This window comes from Protopterus annectens, chromosome 4.part0 (assembly GCF_019279795.1).
Source record: "Protopterus annectens isolate FY-2018-M chromosome 4.part0, PAN1.0, whole genome shotgun sequence".
Classification (NCBI taxonomy): domain Eukaryota; kingdom Metazoa; phylum Chordata; order Ceratodontiformes; family Protopteridae; genus Protopterus; species Protopterus annectens.
The window spans coordinates 1161924800-1161945498 of record NC_056733.1 but is presented as its reverse complement, the minus strand read 5'-3'; the positions used below and the strand labels follow the sequence as shown (position 1 = coordinate 1161945498).

Here is a 20699-nt window from a genome sequence, read left to right as displayed (position 1 = left end):
GGACAAACATCAGATTTTGTAGGCCAAGACATACCCACGGCCAGTACAAAGGACAGAACTTCACTTTTTTGCCTAAATAGCTTGCTCTTTTAGCATTTTAGTTGCTTTTTCTATTTCTTATAATATTTAGGTGCTTCAGTTACAGCATACCTGTTTTATGAAACTATTACATAAAATATAGGAAATAATTTTGTCCTAAAATCTCAGGACATTTGCCATTTTTACAATTTTTTGCAGGACACAACTGCCCAAAGTGGGACTCTCCCACGCAAAGTGGGACAGGTGGTAACCCTACTAGAATGTATCCTTCAGGATAAAATGCCTTGGCTGAAAGGACCAGGTCCCTTCAGCCACAGGAATCTAGCCTGCTCACACCAAAGAGGCTAGACACTCCTTTTCCCATTAGAATTTAGGCATCTCACTACAAACATACTAGATTACCTTGAATGATTGGACTAGTATGCCAGTGTACGACCTCATTTCTAGGACCTCATACGTCATCATTTGGAACTCGTCATGCCAGCAAACAGTAACTCTGGTACTTGTAGTTTTCTCAGTTTGCTGTAATACGTGCTTTCAAAGAGACTGTGCGGCATAATAAACTGTAATTTCCGGGACTGTTTAATAGGTACGCATATAGAGGGCGACATGCTGACAGACTGAGGGGGTAAAAAGTGTATCAAGGCAGTGCAGGAGTTTTTTTTTTTTTTTTTTTAAAGTGTAAAGTTGTATTTTTAGTATTTTGTTTCGTGGTATTGAGATGGCAGAGTCCTCCGGTAGTACCAGCAGCGGCGGTTCAGGATCCGGAAAACGGACTACTAAACTTGCTACTTTACCGCCTGGTGACCCTCAACTCATTGCCTTGATTGTAGAGCAACTTAAAAGCGGTGGACTTTTTGATGTTTTCCGCCGGGACTGTCTGGCAGATGTAGATACCAAGGTACTTGATATCCGATACATAGCACCGTTTTATGATGCTTTCCTGTAACTTTGGAAGTTACGCTTTTTCCCCCTAATTAGAAAACGTGCCTGTATTAAAATAAAATTAGTCAATTTCTACATTGACTAGGTTGTAAGCTAACGATATTTTACGGGAACAAAAAATGTAATATACACTGTGCATGTCAGGGGAGTGGATGGGTGAAATTGCGTCACGAGTACGGAAGTATTGTTTGGCAACAGGTTTGTTGAATGGCTGTGAAATATCTGTTTAATATTTCTTTTAGACGACATGTACTTCTAGTATGTGCTGATTCCGTTATTACTGCTGAGTGATTGTGCTTATCATATGCTTAACGGGCAGTATTGTTTTGGGCCATTTCTTTATCCCTGTGGATGAGTCCTAACTGTTTGTATTCCTTTGGGACCACCCCTTTCATGAGAGAGAGGACTAATCCAGTAGTCCCAAGCTAGTATAGTTTATTTGCATCTTTGTTGAAAGATGCATAGCCCCTTAAAAATCTGAAAGTTTGTTTAGACTGCCATTTAGTGTTAATTGTTGCGTACTACGCATTATATACGAATAGAGACGTTGTTCATTTTTAGCAGTTGTTTTGTCTGTTTTTACCAGGCGATCTGGAAGTTTCATACCCGCAGTTTTTAGGTAGTTTGGTGCGTGTTTTCAGTGACTGACAGAATTGATTGGCAACATTTTTTTTTTTTTGCATCAGCACGCATGTTCTGATCTGAGCAGTGCAAAGCATGAAATTCTAATGGGTATTATTGGAATCTTTAGTGTATTACCAGTAGATTTATGATGGATAAGCAAACATATGAGGCAGAATCAAGGACATTTGTGGAAACTGCAGTGGGATGAATACTTTAGTATTTCCTCATACCAGACAGACGTGACTGTTATTTTTTAGAATGAGATATGCAAAACCAGTTTGGCATTGTGGTGCAGAGTAGGATTCTGGGATGCGTGGTAGCAAAACCCGCTCAGGTCACCCCTTACTACGCCCAGCACTAGCCAAATTGAACTTTGTTCTAAGATAGAACTGATGAAACAAATACAGAGGCTTTTACTCTTTAATCTGTGTAAATGTTGCCAGTTACAGCATATTGCAGTTTGACTTTAAAACTGATATTTGATTCAACAAATCATATCAAAGCTCCTGTTAAGGGTTTATGGCTGCCCAAAGTTGTGTATGACTGTAACCATGGTGCCACCCCATAATTGGGTACTAGGTTATCTGCCCAAAGGCATTTATAAGCCTAGCCAGAATGTGTTGGTCTTCGCCCCCTTAGATTAGTTCCCTGTGCCTCTGTCCAGCAGAGCCACTGAAGTGATCCCCGGGGTAAACTTTGTTTCCCATCCACTCGTAAAGGTTTCTCTTGAAGAGTGTTAGCGAGGAGTTCTGCCTAATGTAGATTGGAATCTTGTTCCAAAGCATGGGAAGTCTCTGTGACAGGAATCTATCTCTCCATCACGTCCTATTTATTATTGTGGTGAGGTTTAGATCCCTAGAGCGTGTGGCTCGAGGGGATAAGCTTTTCTTGAGGTGGAGCACGTCGATCAGTTCTGGGTTGGACATGGCTTTGTATGTCAGGCAGAGATCACCTCTGAGTAGGCAGTATGCATCTGAGTCAGCTGGAGTTTCTTCAGTCGAGCTGCATAGGGCATCTGTCTGAGGCCAGTGATCCTCTTGGTGAGGTACGTCTGTGGTCTTTCCAGCTGTTGCAGGTGTCTTGTAAGATGCATCTCAAATGGGGCGTTGTACTCTATGATGGGTCTGATGAGTGATGAGTAGAGGGGCACAATGACCTCTCGATCTGGATGCAAACCCTTTTGTGATAAGGTGTGCCACCTAGAAGGATTTTCTAACCACTTTGGCAGTGTAATTATCAAAGGAGAGTTTACTATCTACTTGGGTCCCCAGATCCCTTATTACATCTTCCGTATTTAGGGGACTACCACCTATGTGGTAGTTTGTGGGTACTTTGTTTTTTCCAAAGGGGATGACTATGCACTTTTTGGCATTTAGCTTGAGGCCATGATTTTGACACCAGGTGTCCGTCTCAGTGAGACCCTTTTGGAGGATGTCTGTGTCAGCCGGAGAGTCAATTGTAGCCCCTAGTTTGCAGTCGTCTGCGAACTTGGTCAGCTATAGTCGTCCTGTGCTTGCCTGTACCTCTGAGAAGTATATGCCGAACAGGAGGGGTCCTAGGACTGAGCCCTGGGGAATGCCACTTGTAACTGGTTTAGAATCAGACCTAGCTCCCACAACTCTTACCATGTGGGCTCTGTCCGTGAGCCAGTTGGAAACCCATCGTGTGACGTAGTGGTTTATGTTCAGGTTGGTGAGCTTGTCTAGAATACCAGAATGGGGAATGGTGTCAAAGGCCTTTGCGAGGTCTAGGTAGGCTGTGTGTACCACAACTACAGTATTTCATAGTACCAAAATACAAAAGTGATCACCCCTTTCAATCCATCTTGCTGTTTTAAAAATATTAACTCTCCACTAAAACCTTAACTTTTTAAACAGGTAAAATTCAAGTTACTTACTTTCACATCTAACATCTCTAGTGTACACTGCAGAGTGCATTCTTTTCAATCTTACCTTTAAGCATCCCTGTGACTAGCACTTTCTCTAATACCTTCTGGAAAGCACTAGGAAGCCTTAAACATGTACAAACACTGAACTCTCCTTGTTAACAAGGAGAAATTAATAGTAGGCACTAAACAGCCTATAATTGCAAAGTACCTTGCTAAGGAAACGGCTCCTATACTTTACAAAGAAAAAAAAAAAAGGCCCCAAACCAGGCATGTCCAAGGGTCAGCTTCCGGTGTCTCCTGTCCACCTGGTGAATCTGGGCATACTGGGGCAATGCAGCAGTTGCCTCGTGTACACAGACAACCCACTCCTCCTACCACCCAACACTACAACCTGAGAGATGCGCTTACATAGCCAAAATGGAAGCAAAGCTCTCTCCACCCAAGATTGTGCTAAACAGTCAAGAGGAGAAGGTTAACACCCACACTACACCTCAAGCAACACATAGCCCTTCTAAACCCGCACCACCAACACCCACATATAGCAACACTAAATCCACATATGCAGAGGCCCTTAACTGTAACCTGCCCAAGCAACAAAGACCTCTGAAGCTGAAACGCAAACAAACAGCAATCGCAATCAATCTGTCACATAGTTCACAACACCAGTGTGCCACCCAGCAACAGCCCTTAAGGCAAGACAATGTACCTAACACTTTAGTCATAGGTGACTCTATAGTCCGGCACACTGATGTCCCTCTCACCAGGTTGAATAAGGAGAAAATTACAGTCAAGCTGCCTGTCGGGTGCCAGGATCCGCCACATAACGCATGCACTCAAGTCACTCCACAACAAGTACAAATATGACTCTGTCATTGTCCATGTTGGAGTGAATGACTTGAGACGTACCTCCCTGGACTACATGAAAAGAGACATGGAAGAGCTCTCGGATCATGTGGCCCAGGCAGGTATGACCCTTGCCCTGAGTAGCATCCTGCCTTCGCCCAGAATGATACCACAGTATAAGGATAAAATGATTGACTTCAACAATTGGCTAAGCTTATAGTGTCATTCAAAGGAGATCCAGTATCTGTCTGCCTGGGATGACATGATTGACAGACCACGATGCTTTGCCAGAGATGGTCTGCACCTGTCGCCCCTGGGATTCAGGTTACTGGCTAAGGCTCTTGCCACCCCTATAGTGCCTTTTTTAGGCAAACTTCAAAGGACAAAACCACCACCGTAACAGGTACAAGCATGCAAAATCTGAAGGTAATGCTACTCAATGCTAGAAGTCTAAACCTCAAAATGCACTCTCTTGAGGCACTCCTAAAAATGGAGAACATTGATATCTGTGCAGTAACTGAGACCTGGTTCAAGGCTCCAGAGAGCACACCTGCAATACCAGGCTACAACTCTTGCCACACTTTTCGGCCACCAAACCAGGACCGAAACACTAAAGGTGGAGGAGTGTCAATATTCACCAAGGATATTCACACCACCAGGCTAGTTGGCCAACACAATGTGTCTGAAATTCTCCAAGTGCAACTAACACTAGGTAAGACTGCAATCCAAATTGTAGCTTGCTACAGATCCCCCACCATACCCCAAGATTCTTACTACACCTTTCTAAACATACTGGAAAATATTAAGATAGAACCAAACACCCTAATACTGGGTGATTTTAACTACCCTGTCATTAACTGGGAAAACTACTCATGTCCCAACACCTTTGCACAATGGTTCTTGGAATTCATAAATTCCAACGCCCTGGATCAACTAATCCATAGTCCCACCAGGGGCTCCAATATCCTAGACCTGGTCATTGCCAACATGGGAAATCAATGCTCCATACCTATGGTCACCCCCTCGTTAGTCAGGTCTGACCATAAGCTAATCACCCTTAACATCCACATCCCACCCCCAGTAAATAAACCACCATAAAAAACTTCTCCAAAGCCAACTTCATGCTACTCAAGTCAGAAGTGACAAACTTCATGACACCCATGCAGACGGGAACTGAATGTTCAACTGCTGAGTCCTACACTAAGGCACTGTACGAGCACATCCACTCATGCATGAATCGTGCCATCCCAAATAGAACCAAAATGCTCTTATCCAAAAAAAGGAAGCCAATCTGGTGGGCCCCTGCCATAAACAAACTTTACAACAAAAGTAAGAAACTTTTGCAGAAAAGAGGAAAATCCCAGGATGCAAAAAACTCCCTTACTAGCCTCAGTAAGAAACTGAGATGCCTCATAAAATCCTCCAAAGCTAGTTACGAAAATAAAATTGCCAAAAATTCCAAAGACAACCACAAAGCATTCTATAACTATGTCAAGAATCTAAATGGCAATGCTCAGATCTGCTCTGAGCTAAAACAGAATGGCATTAAATATACTGATCCAAAGGATATTGCCAATATCCTGGCAGATCGATTCAATGCCAACTTCACCCCCTCTCACCCCCTAAATGGCCCATCTCAATACTGGACGATTGCCAAATTCCAGTAATAATGGCCACACAGGTACAAAACGCACTCTCTAAAGCCAAGAATACAGCATCCATGGGACCAGATGACATCCCGGGCTGTGTACTACATGAACTGGCACCTCACCTAAGTGTCATGTTTAATCATAGCCTCACCTCCGGTTTCGTGCCCACTGAGTGGCGCAGAGCTACAGTTATCCCAATCCACAAGGGGGGATCCACCTTGGATCACGGAAACTACCGTCCCATCAGTCTGACAAGCCTCATCTGCAAGGCCATGGAGCGTATTATCATGGAACTTATAAACAAAGACATTGGCAACCTTCAAACACAGGACCCCACCCAGTTTGGGTTTGTGAAGGGCCGATCTGGTCTCCTGAACCTGATTGACTTCTTTTAATCAGTCTCCAGAGCCATGGATAAGGGTAAGGTGGTCCACACAGCCTATCTAGACCTTGCCAAGGCCTTTGACACCATCCCCCACTCTGGAATCATAGATAAACTTACTAAGTTGGGCATTAATCCCTATGTCACTCAATGTTTTGCTAAATGGCTTACTGATAGAACCCACACTATAAACGTAGCCGACTCCAAATCCAGCTCCAGACAAGTGACAAGTGGAGTACCTCAGGGTTCAGTCCTGGGGCCGCTCTTGTTTGGCATCTACTTCTCTGAAGTACAGGTTAACACTAAGGGACTCTGGCTAACAAAGTTTGCAGATGACTGTAAACTGGGAGCCATTATTGAATCCCCAAATGATGTGGATACTCTACAAAAGGGCCTTACAGAAACCGATGCTTGGTGCCAGAGCCATGGGCTCAAGCTCAATGCCACAACAGTCAGGAAATCCTTCTATGTGGCACACCTAATCACGAAGGGCTTTTCATCCAGAAAAAAGGAGGTCATTGTCCCACTGTACTCATCCCTCATTAGACTCATTATAGAATACAACGCCCCATTTGGTATGTACCTCTCAAGACATCTGCAACAACTGGAAAAGCCTCAGAAATACCTCACTAAAAGAATCACAGGCCTAAAGCAGATGCTCTACGCTGACCGCCTTAAAAACTCCAGCTATACTCTGTCGCATATCGTCTACTCGGAGGCGATCTCTGCTTAACATACAAGGCCATGTCAAACCCAGAGCTGTTGGACATGCTACATTTAAAGAAATCCCAATCCCTCAGAGCTACACGCTCCAGGGATCTAAACCTTGTCATCACAATAAACAAAACATGCTGGAGGGATAGGTTCCTGACCCAGAGACTCCCCAGACTCTGGAATAGATTGCCCATACATGTCAAGCAAAGTGCCTCTTTGGACCTCTTCAAGAGGAACCTTGACGATTGGATGGGAGAAAGGAAATTCACCCCAGGGATCAAGTCAGTCGCCCTGCTAGACAGGGGTCCAGGAAAGTAAATAATGTGGGAAGAAATGGCCAGGGAATTGTTATGGCTAGGCTTGTATAGGCCCTAGAGCTGATAGCCTAGTACCAGCCTATGAACCTTTCCCTCGTCTATGGCCTTGGTAACTGTCTCAAAGAAGTCCACCAGGTTTAGGAGGCATGATCTGCAGTCAGGCGTATAGGGCAATAGTTCCCGGGATCTGTTGTGGCTCCACCTTTGTGGAGTGGAATAACCGTTGTTGTGTGCCACTCTATGCGTACGTAACCTGTGGAGAGGCTGAGTTTGAACAGTGTGTTTAGGTGAGGGGTTAGTTCGTCTTTGAGTTCATGTAGGACGCAACCTGGGACACTGTCCAGTCCCATTGATGCTGTGTTTTTGTCTTTGGAGAGGGTTGTTTTAACCTGAGTGTCTGTGATTTCAGGAGCTCTACATTTTTCTGGTATGGTTATGGGCCCTTTTGGGGGTGAGAGGGGGGGTGAAGTTTGCGCTGAACCTGTCTGCCAGGATGTTGGCAATATCGGTTGGTTCATTGTATTTTGTACCATTCTGCACTAACTCCGAGCAGATCTGAGTATTGCCACTTTAGATTCTTGACATAGTCAAAGAATGCCTTGTGGTTGTCTTTGGAGTCCTTGGCAATTTTTCTTTCGAAACTCGCCTTAAATGATTTTATGAGGGATCGTAGTTTCTTGCTGATACTGATCAGGGATGTCTTCCCTTCTTGGGATTTTACTTTCTGTACTAGATGTCCTTCAATGATGCATCTGCAGTCATCACATATGGGTTGTCCTGCCTCAGGCAGCCCTTCGGTCGGCCGGATTCCAAAGTCTGGGTCTGGCCTCGGCTGATGTCGCACTTTCCCCGACGTCAGAGCGTCTGGGGTATAAAAGCATCAGCTGACGCCATCTTCCTCAGTCTTTCTTGCCGCGTGGTGCCCGAAGCAGAAGCAGTTCGCAAGTGCCGGTCTGTCAGCTCCTGTGAGTCAGCTACCGAAGACTTCGAAAAAGCTAAGTACCCCGTTGGGGACTCTTTCTTGCCTCAGCCGATGTCAGATAAAGTTAATTGTTTAACCTGTGGGAAACAAAATACCTCATAAGGATTTCCACTCTTACTGTCTCCCCTGCCTAGGCCCAGACCACGACGTCTCTGCCTGTTCAGCCTGTGCTTCCTTCAACCGACGAACTCTTAGACGTCGATCGGAGTTTGCAGAGGAGTTTTTTTGGGACTAGTTTTGCTTATAAAATGCCGTCGGAGACTCCGACTTCGCATTTAGTCAAAAAACGGAAGGACAAGGACCGACACACGTGGGCCGCGGTTTCGGCTGAAACCTCGGTCAGGCCTACCGTGAGTGTCTCGGTCTCGGCTGAAACAGAGTCCTTGGTACTTCCTACTACCGAAACCACACAACCGACTACCTCGGCCGAGTCGGTCATTGAATTACCTACTGAAACCGGTGTCCAGGAACCTTCCGACACCATTACTTTAGATAAGTCAACTCCTGCACGTGGTGCAGCCAGACCCCCTGCTTCCATGTCCATTAAGGCTTTCTCTAGGGCTAAGGCTGCTAAACTTTCTAAGGCTTTGCCTCCCAGAGTTTTGCCTCCCAGAGTTTCCTCTCTGAGACCTTCTTCTAGCTCTCAGATTCTTACCCTAGCAGAGGATCTGATTTCATTAATTAGAGGCTCCCAACCTCATCCAGACAGGGGCTCTCAACCACCTCCAGACAAAAGGCCCAGGGTTGAGCCCTCTGATCCACAGTCCTCAGATGAGTCCACGGATGGCTCTGCTCTGTCAGACCACCAGAATCTATTCCCTCGGCCTCCCCTCCTGAAGAGTTTTCATTTGGAGAAACATTACACACCATGAGAGAACATTTTCAATGGCAGGGTCAGGAATTCTCTGATTCCAGAAAGAGATTAAGGACCTTTTTACATTTACCTCAGCACAGGCCCTTAGCTATACCTCCTGTTTTGAATGTAATTGATGTCTATTCAGATGCTTGTACTGCCCCTGACTCTCTCCCTCCGGCTCCTGCCAAAGCTGATAGGTACTACAGGGTCCCGGACTCACATTTTCACCTGTACAAGGCCCACTCTGCTGATCCAGAAACTATTTCCCAGGGTCCTAAAGGGGTTGCAGCTGCCACTGCTAAAAATCCTCTACCCTCTGAAAGGGAGTCCAGAGCATTAGAGAGATGGGGTAAGAAAGTGTATACTTCTGCAACTCTTTCCACGAGGGCATTAAACTGTCAATTCCATATGATACAGTATCAAGAGTATTTACTAGATGAATTGCATAAGAAACTGTCCTCTTCTGAACCCCTTGATCGTAAATCCCTTCAGGATCTGGTGCATAACTCCCAGCAGGTTAGTAACCATTTCTTGCAGTGTGGTTATGATGCATTGGAAGCTTCATGTAGATCAGCTATGACAGGTGCAGTTATACGTAGGCATGCCTGGCTGAAGGAACAATCTGTGCCAGACCATGTTAAAGCTAAGCTTTTGGATGCTCCTATGGAAAAGCAAAAAATATTTGGTTCCACGGCTCAAGAGGTTTTAAAGAAATTTGAAGAAAAGGCAAAATCTGTGCAAACAGTTAAAGACTTTCTGCAAGTCCAACCACCGAGATTCAGCAGAAATTGGCCTACTAAGAATTGGTCCTTTCCGGACTCAGACAGATCTCAGAGGCAGGAATAGACGTGCCAGAGGTAGAGGGCAAGCTAGAGGCTCCTACAGAGGCCATCAGTGACAGCCTCCCAACCAGAGAGGTAGTGCAGGAACTACAACTGCTACACCAGGACAGACTCGATGACTTTATTTTGACTCCGCCGACCAGGGTTCAATTAGAAGCACCTTTGGGCGGAAAGCTTTCTTTATTCTCAAAAAATTGGCACAGCATTACAGGGGACACATGGACACTGCAAATAATAGACAAAGGATACAGGTTCCATTTCCACTCCTTGCCAAAAAGAAAAGGCATGCCAAACCTGCCACCAAATCAGAGGGCAGAGGCTTTGAAGCAAATTACCAACTTAATGCAAATGAAAGCCATAGAAAAGGTACCTCTTTCAGAACAAGGTCAGGGATTTTTTACTCAAGATTATTCCTTGTTCCAAGAAAAGAAAATCAATGGAGGCCTATTCTCAACTTGTCCGCACTGAACACGTACCTCATTGTGCCAAAATTCAAAATGCTGACTCTACAGCAACTCCTTCCCATGCTGGGCAAGGGGTCTTGGCTGGTGACTCTAGACCTCAAGGAGGCATACCTGCATGTCCCTATTCGACAAAGCTGCAGAAGACACCTCAGATTTCTTGCAGGGTCAGAGCATTATCAATTCTCAGCATTGCCCTTTGGCTTATCTACTGCGCCCAGAGTATTCACGAAATGCCTGGCATCAGTAATTGCACACTGCAGACTTCAGGGGATTCAAATCTACCCTTATCTGGACGACTGCCTAATACAAGCGGACAGCAAGCAAACTTTGTTAAAGGACTTGGACTATGCCATCCACCTGTTACAGGCCTTGGGATATACAGTCAACATCCACAAATCAAGACTGGTTCCATCCCAAAGAATAACTTTTCTGGGTGCGGATCTAGACACAACCACCCAGATGGCTTTTCTCACAGAAGAAAAACAAGAACAACTAAAGTATCTCACAAGACAAACTCAGATGACTGCAAGGAAAATCCTGCAGGCCCTGGGTTACATGGCATCTTGCATTCTTCTGATTCCACAAGCAAGGCTTCATATGAGGAAATTACAATGGTACCTAAGAAGTTTATGGACTCGGCACAGTCACAGCTTAGAAGCTCTGATCCCACTCATTCCTTGCCTTCAAAAGGAATTCCTGTGGTGGGCTCAAGCCTGCCGGTCGAACAGCGGGCTGCCCTTCAGCAAGCCAAGAGCCAACCAAACCATCACCACGGACGCTTCAGACCAAGGTTGGGAGCGCATATGGAGGACAGATGTATACAAGGGCCTATGGTCACAAAGAGAGCTGCACATGCACATAAACCAAAAGGAATTGCTGGCAGTGATGCACGCAATCGAGGCCTTCAAACCTTTCCTTCAGCAAGGCCACCTGCTCATAAGGACAGACAACACCACAGTTATGTGGTACATAAACAAGCAAGGAGGCACCCATTCCTACCCTCTTTGCAGACTGACAATGAACCTATGGGAACTGGCATTGAAACTAAACATACAGCTACAGTCCCAATTCGTGCCAGGGAAAGACAATACACTGGCAGACAGCTTAAGCAGAACTACCATGGATGCACACGAATGGATGCTGCACCCAGACATCTTCTTACAAATCACACAATCATGGGGAAGGCCGGAAATAGATCTGTTCGCTTCCCCCCTAAATCATCAACTGAAGAAATTCTGCTCAAGGACATACCACCCATGCTCAAGGACATACCACCCACAAGCATGGAAAGTGGACGCTCTCTCTTTCAGCTGGAAAGCTCTAACAGTGTATGCTTTCCCACCTCTTCCACTAATGACCAAGGTCCTACTGAAGATCAGGACAGAGCAGCCCAGAGTAATCCTGTAGCCCCAAACTGGCCAAGACCACTGGTACCCACTGTTAAAGAGCTTGTCACAGACGAAACCATGGCCTCTCCCCCTATGGCCGCTCCTACTGACGCAGCACAATTTCAGGACTTTACACTCCAACCTGAAAACCTTGCAGCTAACTGCCTGGAGAATACCATGACTCCTCCTCGGGATAACCTATCACAGAGAGTGAAGGATATTATTATGTAAGCTCGCCGACCTTCCACAAGGAAGGCATATACAGCAAAATGGAAAAGATTTCACACCTGGAACACAGCAAAGGGCCCAGATGTGACTGTGATGAATATGGCATATATACTGGAATAATTGGCAGAAGTGTCCCACAGTGGCCTGTCTTACTCTTCCATCAAGATACATGCCTCAGCAATCTCAGCAGAATACAATCTAAATCCACCTGTGTTCTCTCACCCTCTACTAAGATAGTTTCTAAGAGGAATCAAAAACATTAATCCTCCAAGGAGACCACCTCTACCTACTTGGGACCTATATTTCGTGTTGGAAAAACTAACACTTCCTCCCTTTGAACCAGCAGCATCGGCAGATGTACAGTTTTTGTCTTGGAAAACTGCCTTCCTTCTGGCCATAACCTCAGCAAGAAGAGTATCTGAGCTACAAGCTTTAATGGCGGTGCAGCCATTCCTTATCTTTCATCAGGACAGAGTTTCTTTGAGGACCAATCCTACATTCATGCCAAAGGTGGTATCCAGGGTATCTTTGAACCAAGCTATTCACTTGCCTACATTCTTCCCACAGCCACAAAATAAAGGGGAGAGACTTCTGCACACCCTGGACATACACAGACAACTACGCTACTACTTGGACAGAACTAAAAGTTACTGAAAGACTGACCAGTTGTTTGTAGCATATGCTGCTGGGGTACAAGGAAAAGCAATTTCCAAACAGACAATTTCGAAATGGATAGGAAATTGCATTCGTTTTTGTTATTCCTTTCATGGAAAAACTGTGCCAGCTAACATTAGACCTCATTCCACGAGAGCCACGGCCACCACCACAGCCTTCCTAAGAGGGGTGGCTACCAAAGACATTTTAGAAGCTGCTACATGTATGCACAGAGCTCTATTTGCCAAGCATTACAATTTGCCTTTATACTCCAGATCCAGAGCAGGTTTTGCTACGGCAGTCCTGCAGGGTATCTTAGCTACACCATCCTTCACTCCCAGTTTGGCTATGGCATTCTACCCATATGTGATGACTGCAGATGCATCCTTGAAGGACATAGTACAGTTTTGTACCTACCATAAATGTAGATGTCCGATAGGTATGCATCTGCAGTCAGGTTTACCCTCCCTCCTACCCCTCTGTGGTATTCCTAGGGTGCTTACCCCTCTTTTAGCTAGCTGGGGGAATCTATTATGGTGTATTTGTTTGTATATACATGTGTGTGTGTGTGTGTGTGTGTGTGTGTGTGTGTGTGTGTATATATATATATATATATATATATATATATATATATATATATATATATATTTTTTTTTTTTGCAAATGTTTGGAATTTTATTGCATTTATCCAAATTTAGCCTTCCTAGAGGGCACCTGGCATCTGGGGTAAGAAAGACTGAGGAAGATGGCGTCGGCTGATGCTTTTATACCCCAGACTCTCTGACGTCGGGGAAAGTGCGACATCAGCCGAGGCCAGACCCAGACTTTGGAATCCGGCCGACCGAAGGGCTGCCTGAGGCAGGACAACCCATATGGACTGCAGATGCATACCTATCGGACATCTACATTTATGGTAGGTACAAAACTGTACTTTTTCTCCTCCCATTGTATAGCTTGTTTATGGCAGGAGTCCACCAGACTGCTTTCCTTTTCTTGGAGGAGTGAGTCTTGGTTTTGCTTGGGGATAGCACGATCCATGCATTCTTGTAGGTGCCCATAGAATGCATTTGTAAAGGATTTTGCAGCTTGGACAATGTTATCCTTTAGCATGGGGGCTTTGAAACTTTCCACCTCGGTCTTAAGTAACGTGGAGTTTGCTTTTGAAAAGTTTTTCACTGTGGTTTCCTTCTCCAGGGGTGGGGGCGGAATGGGGATATCCAAAGTGATTTGTTTATGGTCAGATCTAACCAATGAGGGGTTGACCTCTGGTGTGGAGCACCCGTCGCCCATTTTGGTGATGACCAGGTCCAATATGTTGTCACCTTTGGTGGGAGTGTTGACCAGTTGATCCAGGGTGTTTGAGTTTATAAATTCTAGAAAATGTTGGGCAAGGGAGTTAGTACTTAAGTAGTTCTCCCAATTAATGTTTGGGTAATTGAAATCACCCAATATTAGGGTGTTTGGTAGGACCTTTATATTTCCCAGTGTTTCCAGAAATGCGGAATGGGGGTCCTGGGACACGGTGGGTGATCTGTAGCAAGCTACAATTTGAATTGCAGTTTTGCCCGTTGTTAGTTGCATGTGGATGATCTTTGAAGCATCGTACTCTGCCACTAACCTGGAGGTGTGGGTATCCTTGATGAATATGGATACGCCCCTGCCTTTTGTATTTCGGTCTGGGTTTTGTGGCCGAAATGTATGGTATGAGTTGTAGCCTGGTAGTGCTGGGGTGCTCTCTGGAGCTTTAAGCCAGGTTTCTGTTACTGCACATATATTGATTTTTCTTCATATTGAGGAGTGCCTCGAGTTGCATGCATTTTGAGGTTTAGACTTCTGGCATTGAGTAGCATTACCCTTAGTTTTTTTGTTACTTGTGCTATTTATGGGGGTGGGTTTGTCTCTTGAGCCTTGCCTAAAAAAGGCACTATGGGGGTGGCTAGATCCTTGGCCAGTATTCAAAAGCCTAAGGGTGACAGTTGCAAGCGGTTTCTAGCGAAGCAGCATGGCTTGTCGAGCATGTCATCCCAGGTGGACAGATACTGGATTCCCTTTGAATGACACCAGAAACTTGGCCAATTGTTGAAATTGATAATTTTTTCTTTATACTGTGGTATAATTTTTGGTGAGGGCAGGATGCTACTCAGGGTCAGGGTCATACCGGCCTGGGCTACAAGATCAGAGAGCTCTTCCATGTCTCTAGACCAGGGAGGTATGGCTCAGGTCATTCACACCAACATGGACAATGACAGAGTCGTATTTGTACTTGTAGAGTGACCTGAGTGCTTGTGTTATGTGGTGGATCCTGGCACCCGACAGGCAGCTAACAGTAACCTTCTCCTTATTCAGCCTAGTGAGTGGGACGTCAGTGTGTCTGACTATAGAATCACCTATTACCAGTATGTTGGGTATGTTATTTTGCCTTAAGGGCTGTGATTGCATGGCACACTGGTTTTGTGAAGTATGTGTTTCATGATTTGTGTTGGGGGGGGGGGGGGGTTGCTTGGATGTCTGCTTTGGAGGCCTCTGTTGCTTTTGCAGATTTTTATTTAGAGCCTCCGAGTATGTTTTCGTGTATTTATGTGTGTTTTTTTGCCAGTGCTGGTTTAATGAGTCTGTGAGACTTGTGGTGTGATGCAAGTATTTCCCTTCTCCTCTTGACTGTTTGATCCAGCCTTAGGTTGAGAGAGCTTAGCCTCCAGTTTGGCTGTATAATTGCGTGACTGACCTGTATTAGTGTTTGGTGGTAGGAGGATGATACCAAACTCCACCAAGATGTCTGCCTCAAACCAGTAGCTGGTGTTTGAAACAAGAATGGAACGAATGTCTTTATCTGTTAATTACCCATACTTGTACTGAACAGGTGCCAGTCTCTCCTTTGAGTCAAGTCTTTTTGTACTTTTCAGAATGAATTCTGTACATGCTGTAGTTCGATTAAGAATGCTTTAACAATACAGTCAGCATGTTCTCAACTATCTAACTGTAACTCCCCTAGACATCTCCGCCCCCTCAGCCTCTCCAGCTGAAATTCTAGTTGCCAGCTTCATACTTAACAATCACTGTTCATTCACCATAGCAGCAATGTACATTTCTCCAGGGGATAATATCCCAGTACTTGAGAATATTCTCTTCTTGCTTTCACAGTACTCGCCTAATGAGACCACTCTCCTAGGTGATGTCAACATTAATTGGCTGTCCCTCTCCTCATATAGTCCTAACACATACATCAGTTTACATGGTTTCTCCCAATTAATCTCCACTCACACTAATAAACCCACTAACTGTTTCTCTTCTTGACTGGATGCTTGTCTCTAATCTCCAAAAATATCATTTACCTGAAGCTCTGACTCCCTCAGTGATCATTGTCCAGTTAAGTTTCTGAGATTCTCTCCCCAGCATAATATACCTCATAGGTTAATAGAGTTTCGCAGACTTTGTCAGACATCTTAAATAACCAGCTCTCAGCTGGTCCTTCCTTAACTATGTATCTCTTGATGATGATGTACTTAAATTTAATTATGTATTCCTTAACATTGTCAACTCCATTTGCACCCTTATGTAAAATTAAGAGTCAAGTTATTAATTTCTCCCTGGCTTACTGTTGCTACACTTACCTTAATGCAAAAAAGGGACACAGCCTGGATAGTCTGGTCCAAAACAAAACTCCCCTCCTACCTACATCCCTATAAAGAACTATGTAACCTTACAAAAAAACACATCATCAGTGACGAGAAAAAATTCTATAGCAATCCCCCATCTTGTCTGTCATCTAACCCAAAGAAATTTTGGTACTCCATCAACCAAATTCTGCACCCAGGTAACCCCTTCATCTTCCAATCCCTGTCCAAAGAACACTTTCCAAGAGACAGCCTCCAACTTAATGGTGTCAATGAAGTATATATTTATCAGTCCGGTCCAACTCCAGCACCAACATCTCTCCTGACCCTCCAACATCCCCTTATCTCTCTCTGGCATTCTGTCTGAAAACATTCTCTACCAACTGTATTAAATCCTTGTTTCATAAGCTAAAACTGTGCTCTCCCTCTGTTGGTAATCTCCAACCACTATTTCTTCAGAAAGCAGCAAACTCTCTTGCCCTCCCCATCTCCATACTTGTCAACTGCTCCATCACTAAATCCAAAGTGCCCACAATCTTGAAGCAATTCTACACCATACCCATTCACAAGGCGTAACTCCTCTGAGCTTGTCCACTTCAGGCCTATCACTATTTTATCACCTCTTTACAAAATATTATAACTCTTATTTCTGCACATCTCATGCTTGGCCAGAAAGATTATTTTCCTTCTACTGAACTGTCTTTCCCTGAAACAGGAAGACACAAGCCTAACTCTATATTTTCAGACCCATTGTTGTACCTTGATGTACTGTAGTGAACTCACTAGGAATAAAGTGAAAACCCTCAGTGTAACAGCTCCCCCTGAGGTCCCTGACAGAAGTTCTACAGGGACCTTCTTTTGTAGTTGCCTCATATCTGTATTACAAGCTGCTCTAGTCTAATTTTATTATATGGACTTTATGCCACCTCACTCATAATCTGCAGATGTTTTCTGATAGATGTCCTTTATGCTCTCAAATGTACTGTTAGCTAATACTTCCAGCAACTTGGCTATTGTACATAATTCCCAAATAGCTTTAACAGCTCCATATGAAATATACCTGCTCCAGCGATTACCCCATTACCTGCTCCAGCGATTACCCCATTACCTTGATTCATAGTCTTTAAGTCTAAGCTGTGATGCATCTAAAACCTGAATATTATTCTGAAAATCAGTTCCTTCTAATTCTTTGGCTTTTAAAACTGATTAGGCCAGTTAATTTTCAACCCTACTGTTCCAGAAACAGCATGAAGAAAATGCCATGCACATCCTCAACTTGTCTCTGAGTATCCGGTCAAGTTGCAAACTGTTAACCTTGCCTATTTTTCTTTCTTATTATTGTATGTTGTAATGGTAAAATTGCACTGGCTATTGCCTATGTTTTCTACCTTATGAACTGGTGCCTTATTGTACTATGATCTCTCTCTCTCTCTCTATATATATATATATATATATATATATATATATATATATATATATATATATATATATATATATATATATATATATATATATATATATATATATATATCTTTCTCTCTCTCTCTCTCTCTCAATTCTCAAACATTGCACTGTTTAACCCTTTTCCTTTTTTCGTAATCAAGCATGACGGCTATTTTCTGAAGACTGACTGAAATTGGCACTAGAGGGATACCTTTATATAACTGCTCTTAAAGCACAATTACCATATAATATATTATCTTGTGTCTGTAAAATTTCAGCTAGATTTGTTAGAATTATTATGTGCTGTAATAGATATTTGCCTTCCAAATGTATGTCTTAAATATCCTGTAAATATTTATGCAGTATACTTTACTATGAATGCTGTTTGTAGTTACTTATATGTTAGATGTTATAAGCATTTTATGTTATCTGATGATTATAATTTGCTATCTGATTATAATTTGCTATTTATATATATATATATATATATATATATATATGTATATATATATATATATATATATATATATATATATAGATATATAAAATGTGTGTGTGTGTATTGTATCCCGCTCATCTGTGCTGCGTATTTTTTTTCATTACCCTGTCACCTCTAGCTGTAGCTATCCATGCTTATACGGGAACAACATTTTGTGTCCTAAGTAAGCTACTTCTTGATATGCATGCACTCAGACTCGGCTGCTGCTGAGTGTTAATATCCTGCTTTACTGCCACTTTTTCCAGATAGAACAATTATGACCGAGATTGCAGCATTTTAGGAATATATGTCGCTCATTCCCTGCATTTGCCTAAAGTGTAGTTCATAGTCTGTAGGCAATATCGCCGCTCATTTAGATGCTGCATTAATTGCCACCTGGTAACAGTACATGTACTACTTTTATTATTCCAGTGGCACTATAATAGAGCCAGTAGAACATACAAAACTTCTTGGTGTTACAATCGATAGCGCACTGAGGTTTGATAACACCTTGCTCTAACCATTAAAAAGGTGCATGCCAAACTGGGTTCACTCTGCAGAGCAAAGCTTTCTCGCTGACCAAGCCAGACTTGCAACAGCTCGAACCCATCTGTAATCTTCCCTTCTATAGTGCTCTCAGATGTTTATCGACCTTCACAAAACTGACCTAAATAGCCTCGAATTTTGCTGAAATAAAATTGCCAAATTCGATGCAAATCAGTCTCAAAGATTTCACCACAACACTGCATTAATTCAGCTAGCTCCCTCATCTCCTTACCTTGACTCAGCTGCTAACTGCCCACACAGTCATATAACAAACCTGACAACTGTCCAGCCCTATCAGGTCTAGTCCAACTCTACAGTAACCTAACATCCCCTAGATCTGACAAAATATTAAAAGTTAGTAAAGCCCAAAACACCTTTGGCATCTCTCTGTTCTCCCATACCATAGCCAAGCACTGGAACTCTCTTCCAGAGCATAATCTCACCACCAATAACACAGTAGCATTTAAACAGACCCTTAAATAATATTTCTCTAAACATAGGCACTGCTCCTGTACAAGCCCAGGCTAAACACCTTTACATTCAAAGATCTAGATCTTCCTTCTCCCTTCCTTTCTCAGTATCTCCTGGCTTTTTGAATAATTTCTTCCAAAAGAATGGTAGAAAAGAATGATGTATGGAAAATTGATATTGAAATTTCTAACAATTGCTTATAATTTTCTAAATATCTTTAATATGTCTAACTTTGTTACTCCTGATTTTTAACACTACAGTAAGAACTTGTTAATTTTGTATTCCTTTATATATCCTATAATTATTGTAACTTGCATATGTACTTGTAAATTTTACTTGTAAACTACCTTGGAGCTTTTCTCCCTGGGTCTCCGCTGAAAACGGGTCTGTCGCTTAGCCAGGCACTACCCGGTTAACAACAAAATAAATAAATACAATATAATAGTTTACTGAAACCTGTGCTTTCTGTGTTTCAGATCTATGCCTTTGCATACTCTGTGTCCCTTTAACATTGTCTAATGTACAATAATTATGTAAAGTGCACTGTGATCTGTAAATTAGTTAAATTAAGCCCGAATATATTTATTTAATCGTTATTACTTCTTTAACTTATTTTAATAAGCCTGTTACAAGTAATTTGAGTCTATTTAATAACCTTAACTACTTATTCTTTAAATAACTTTTATTTTAATAAGCCTGTTACAAGCAATTTTGTTAATTTATCCTTAAAACTAATAACTGAATAATGTGATGCGTGATAAAGTAATGCTGCTTACAAATAGTCACCTTACCCTTAAAACTAATGACCAAATCATGTAAAATGTGATGTAATTGCATGTTGTAACGGAGTATGAATGTTGTATTCTGAAATCTGAAATGTGCTATACTGAACTCATAACTGCGTACCAATGTTGTATTCTGAAACTTGACTAAAATTTTGCATAATGCTGTTAGAAATGTATAACTGAGTATTAATGTTATATTCTGAAATTTGTTGGAAATGTATTCTACTGAACATGCATAACTGAGTATGAATGTCATATTCTGAATCTTGACTGAAATTTACATTAGAGTAATACATATTTATACTGATAATCTAAAATAGCTCTGTATATTCTGGAAACTAACTAAACTAACACTAAAGGAATATGTTTTGCCTGCGTTACCTGAACGCAAATAAATCTTAACATACATAAATCTGAACATAAATAAAAACATAAACTTAACATTAGTACTGCTGTACAACTGCCTGAAAACATGAGAATATTTGCATACTTGCTTTAACTCTAATTTACATAAATGCACATCTGTTGTACACAGATTTTCTGTAGA

At 42.8% G+C, this 20699-nt stretch overlaps 1 protein-coding gene across 2 annotated transcripts in view; it reads left to right on the top strand.

Moving 5' to 3' along the window:
- The first annotated feature begins 666 nt into the window (after positions 1 to 666).
- BOD1 (biorientation of chromosomes in cell division 1) overlaps positions 667 to 20699 on the top strand; it is a 316515-nt gene continuing 296482 nt past the window's right edge. For both annotated transcript variants that reach the window (XM_044069122.1, XM_044069123.1), the window contains exon 1: positions 667 to 940. In XM_044069122.1, coding sequence (XP_043925057.1) covers positions 761 to 940 — 180 coding nt within the window. In that variant the 5' untranslated portion in view covers positions 667 to 760. The remainder of the gene's footprint in view (positions 941 to 20699) is intronic.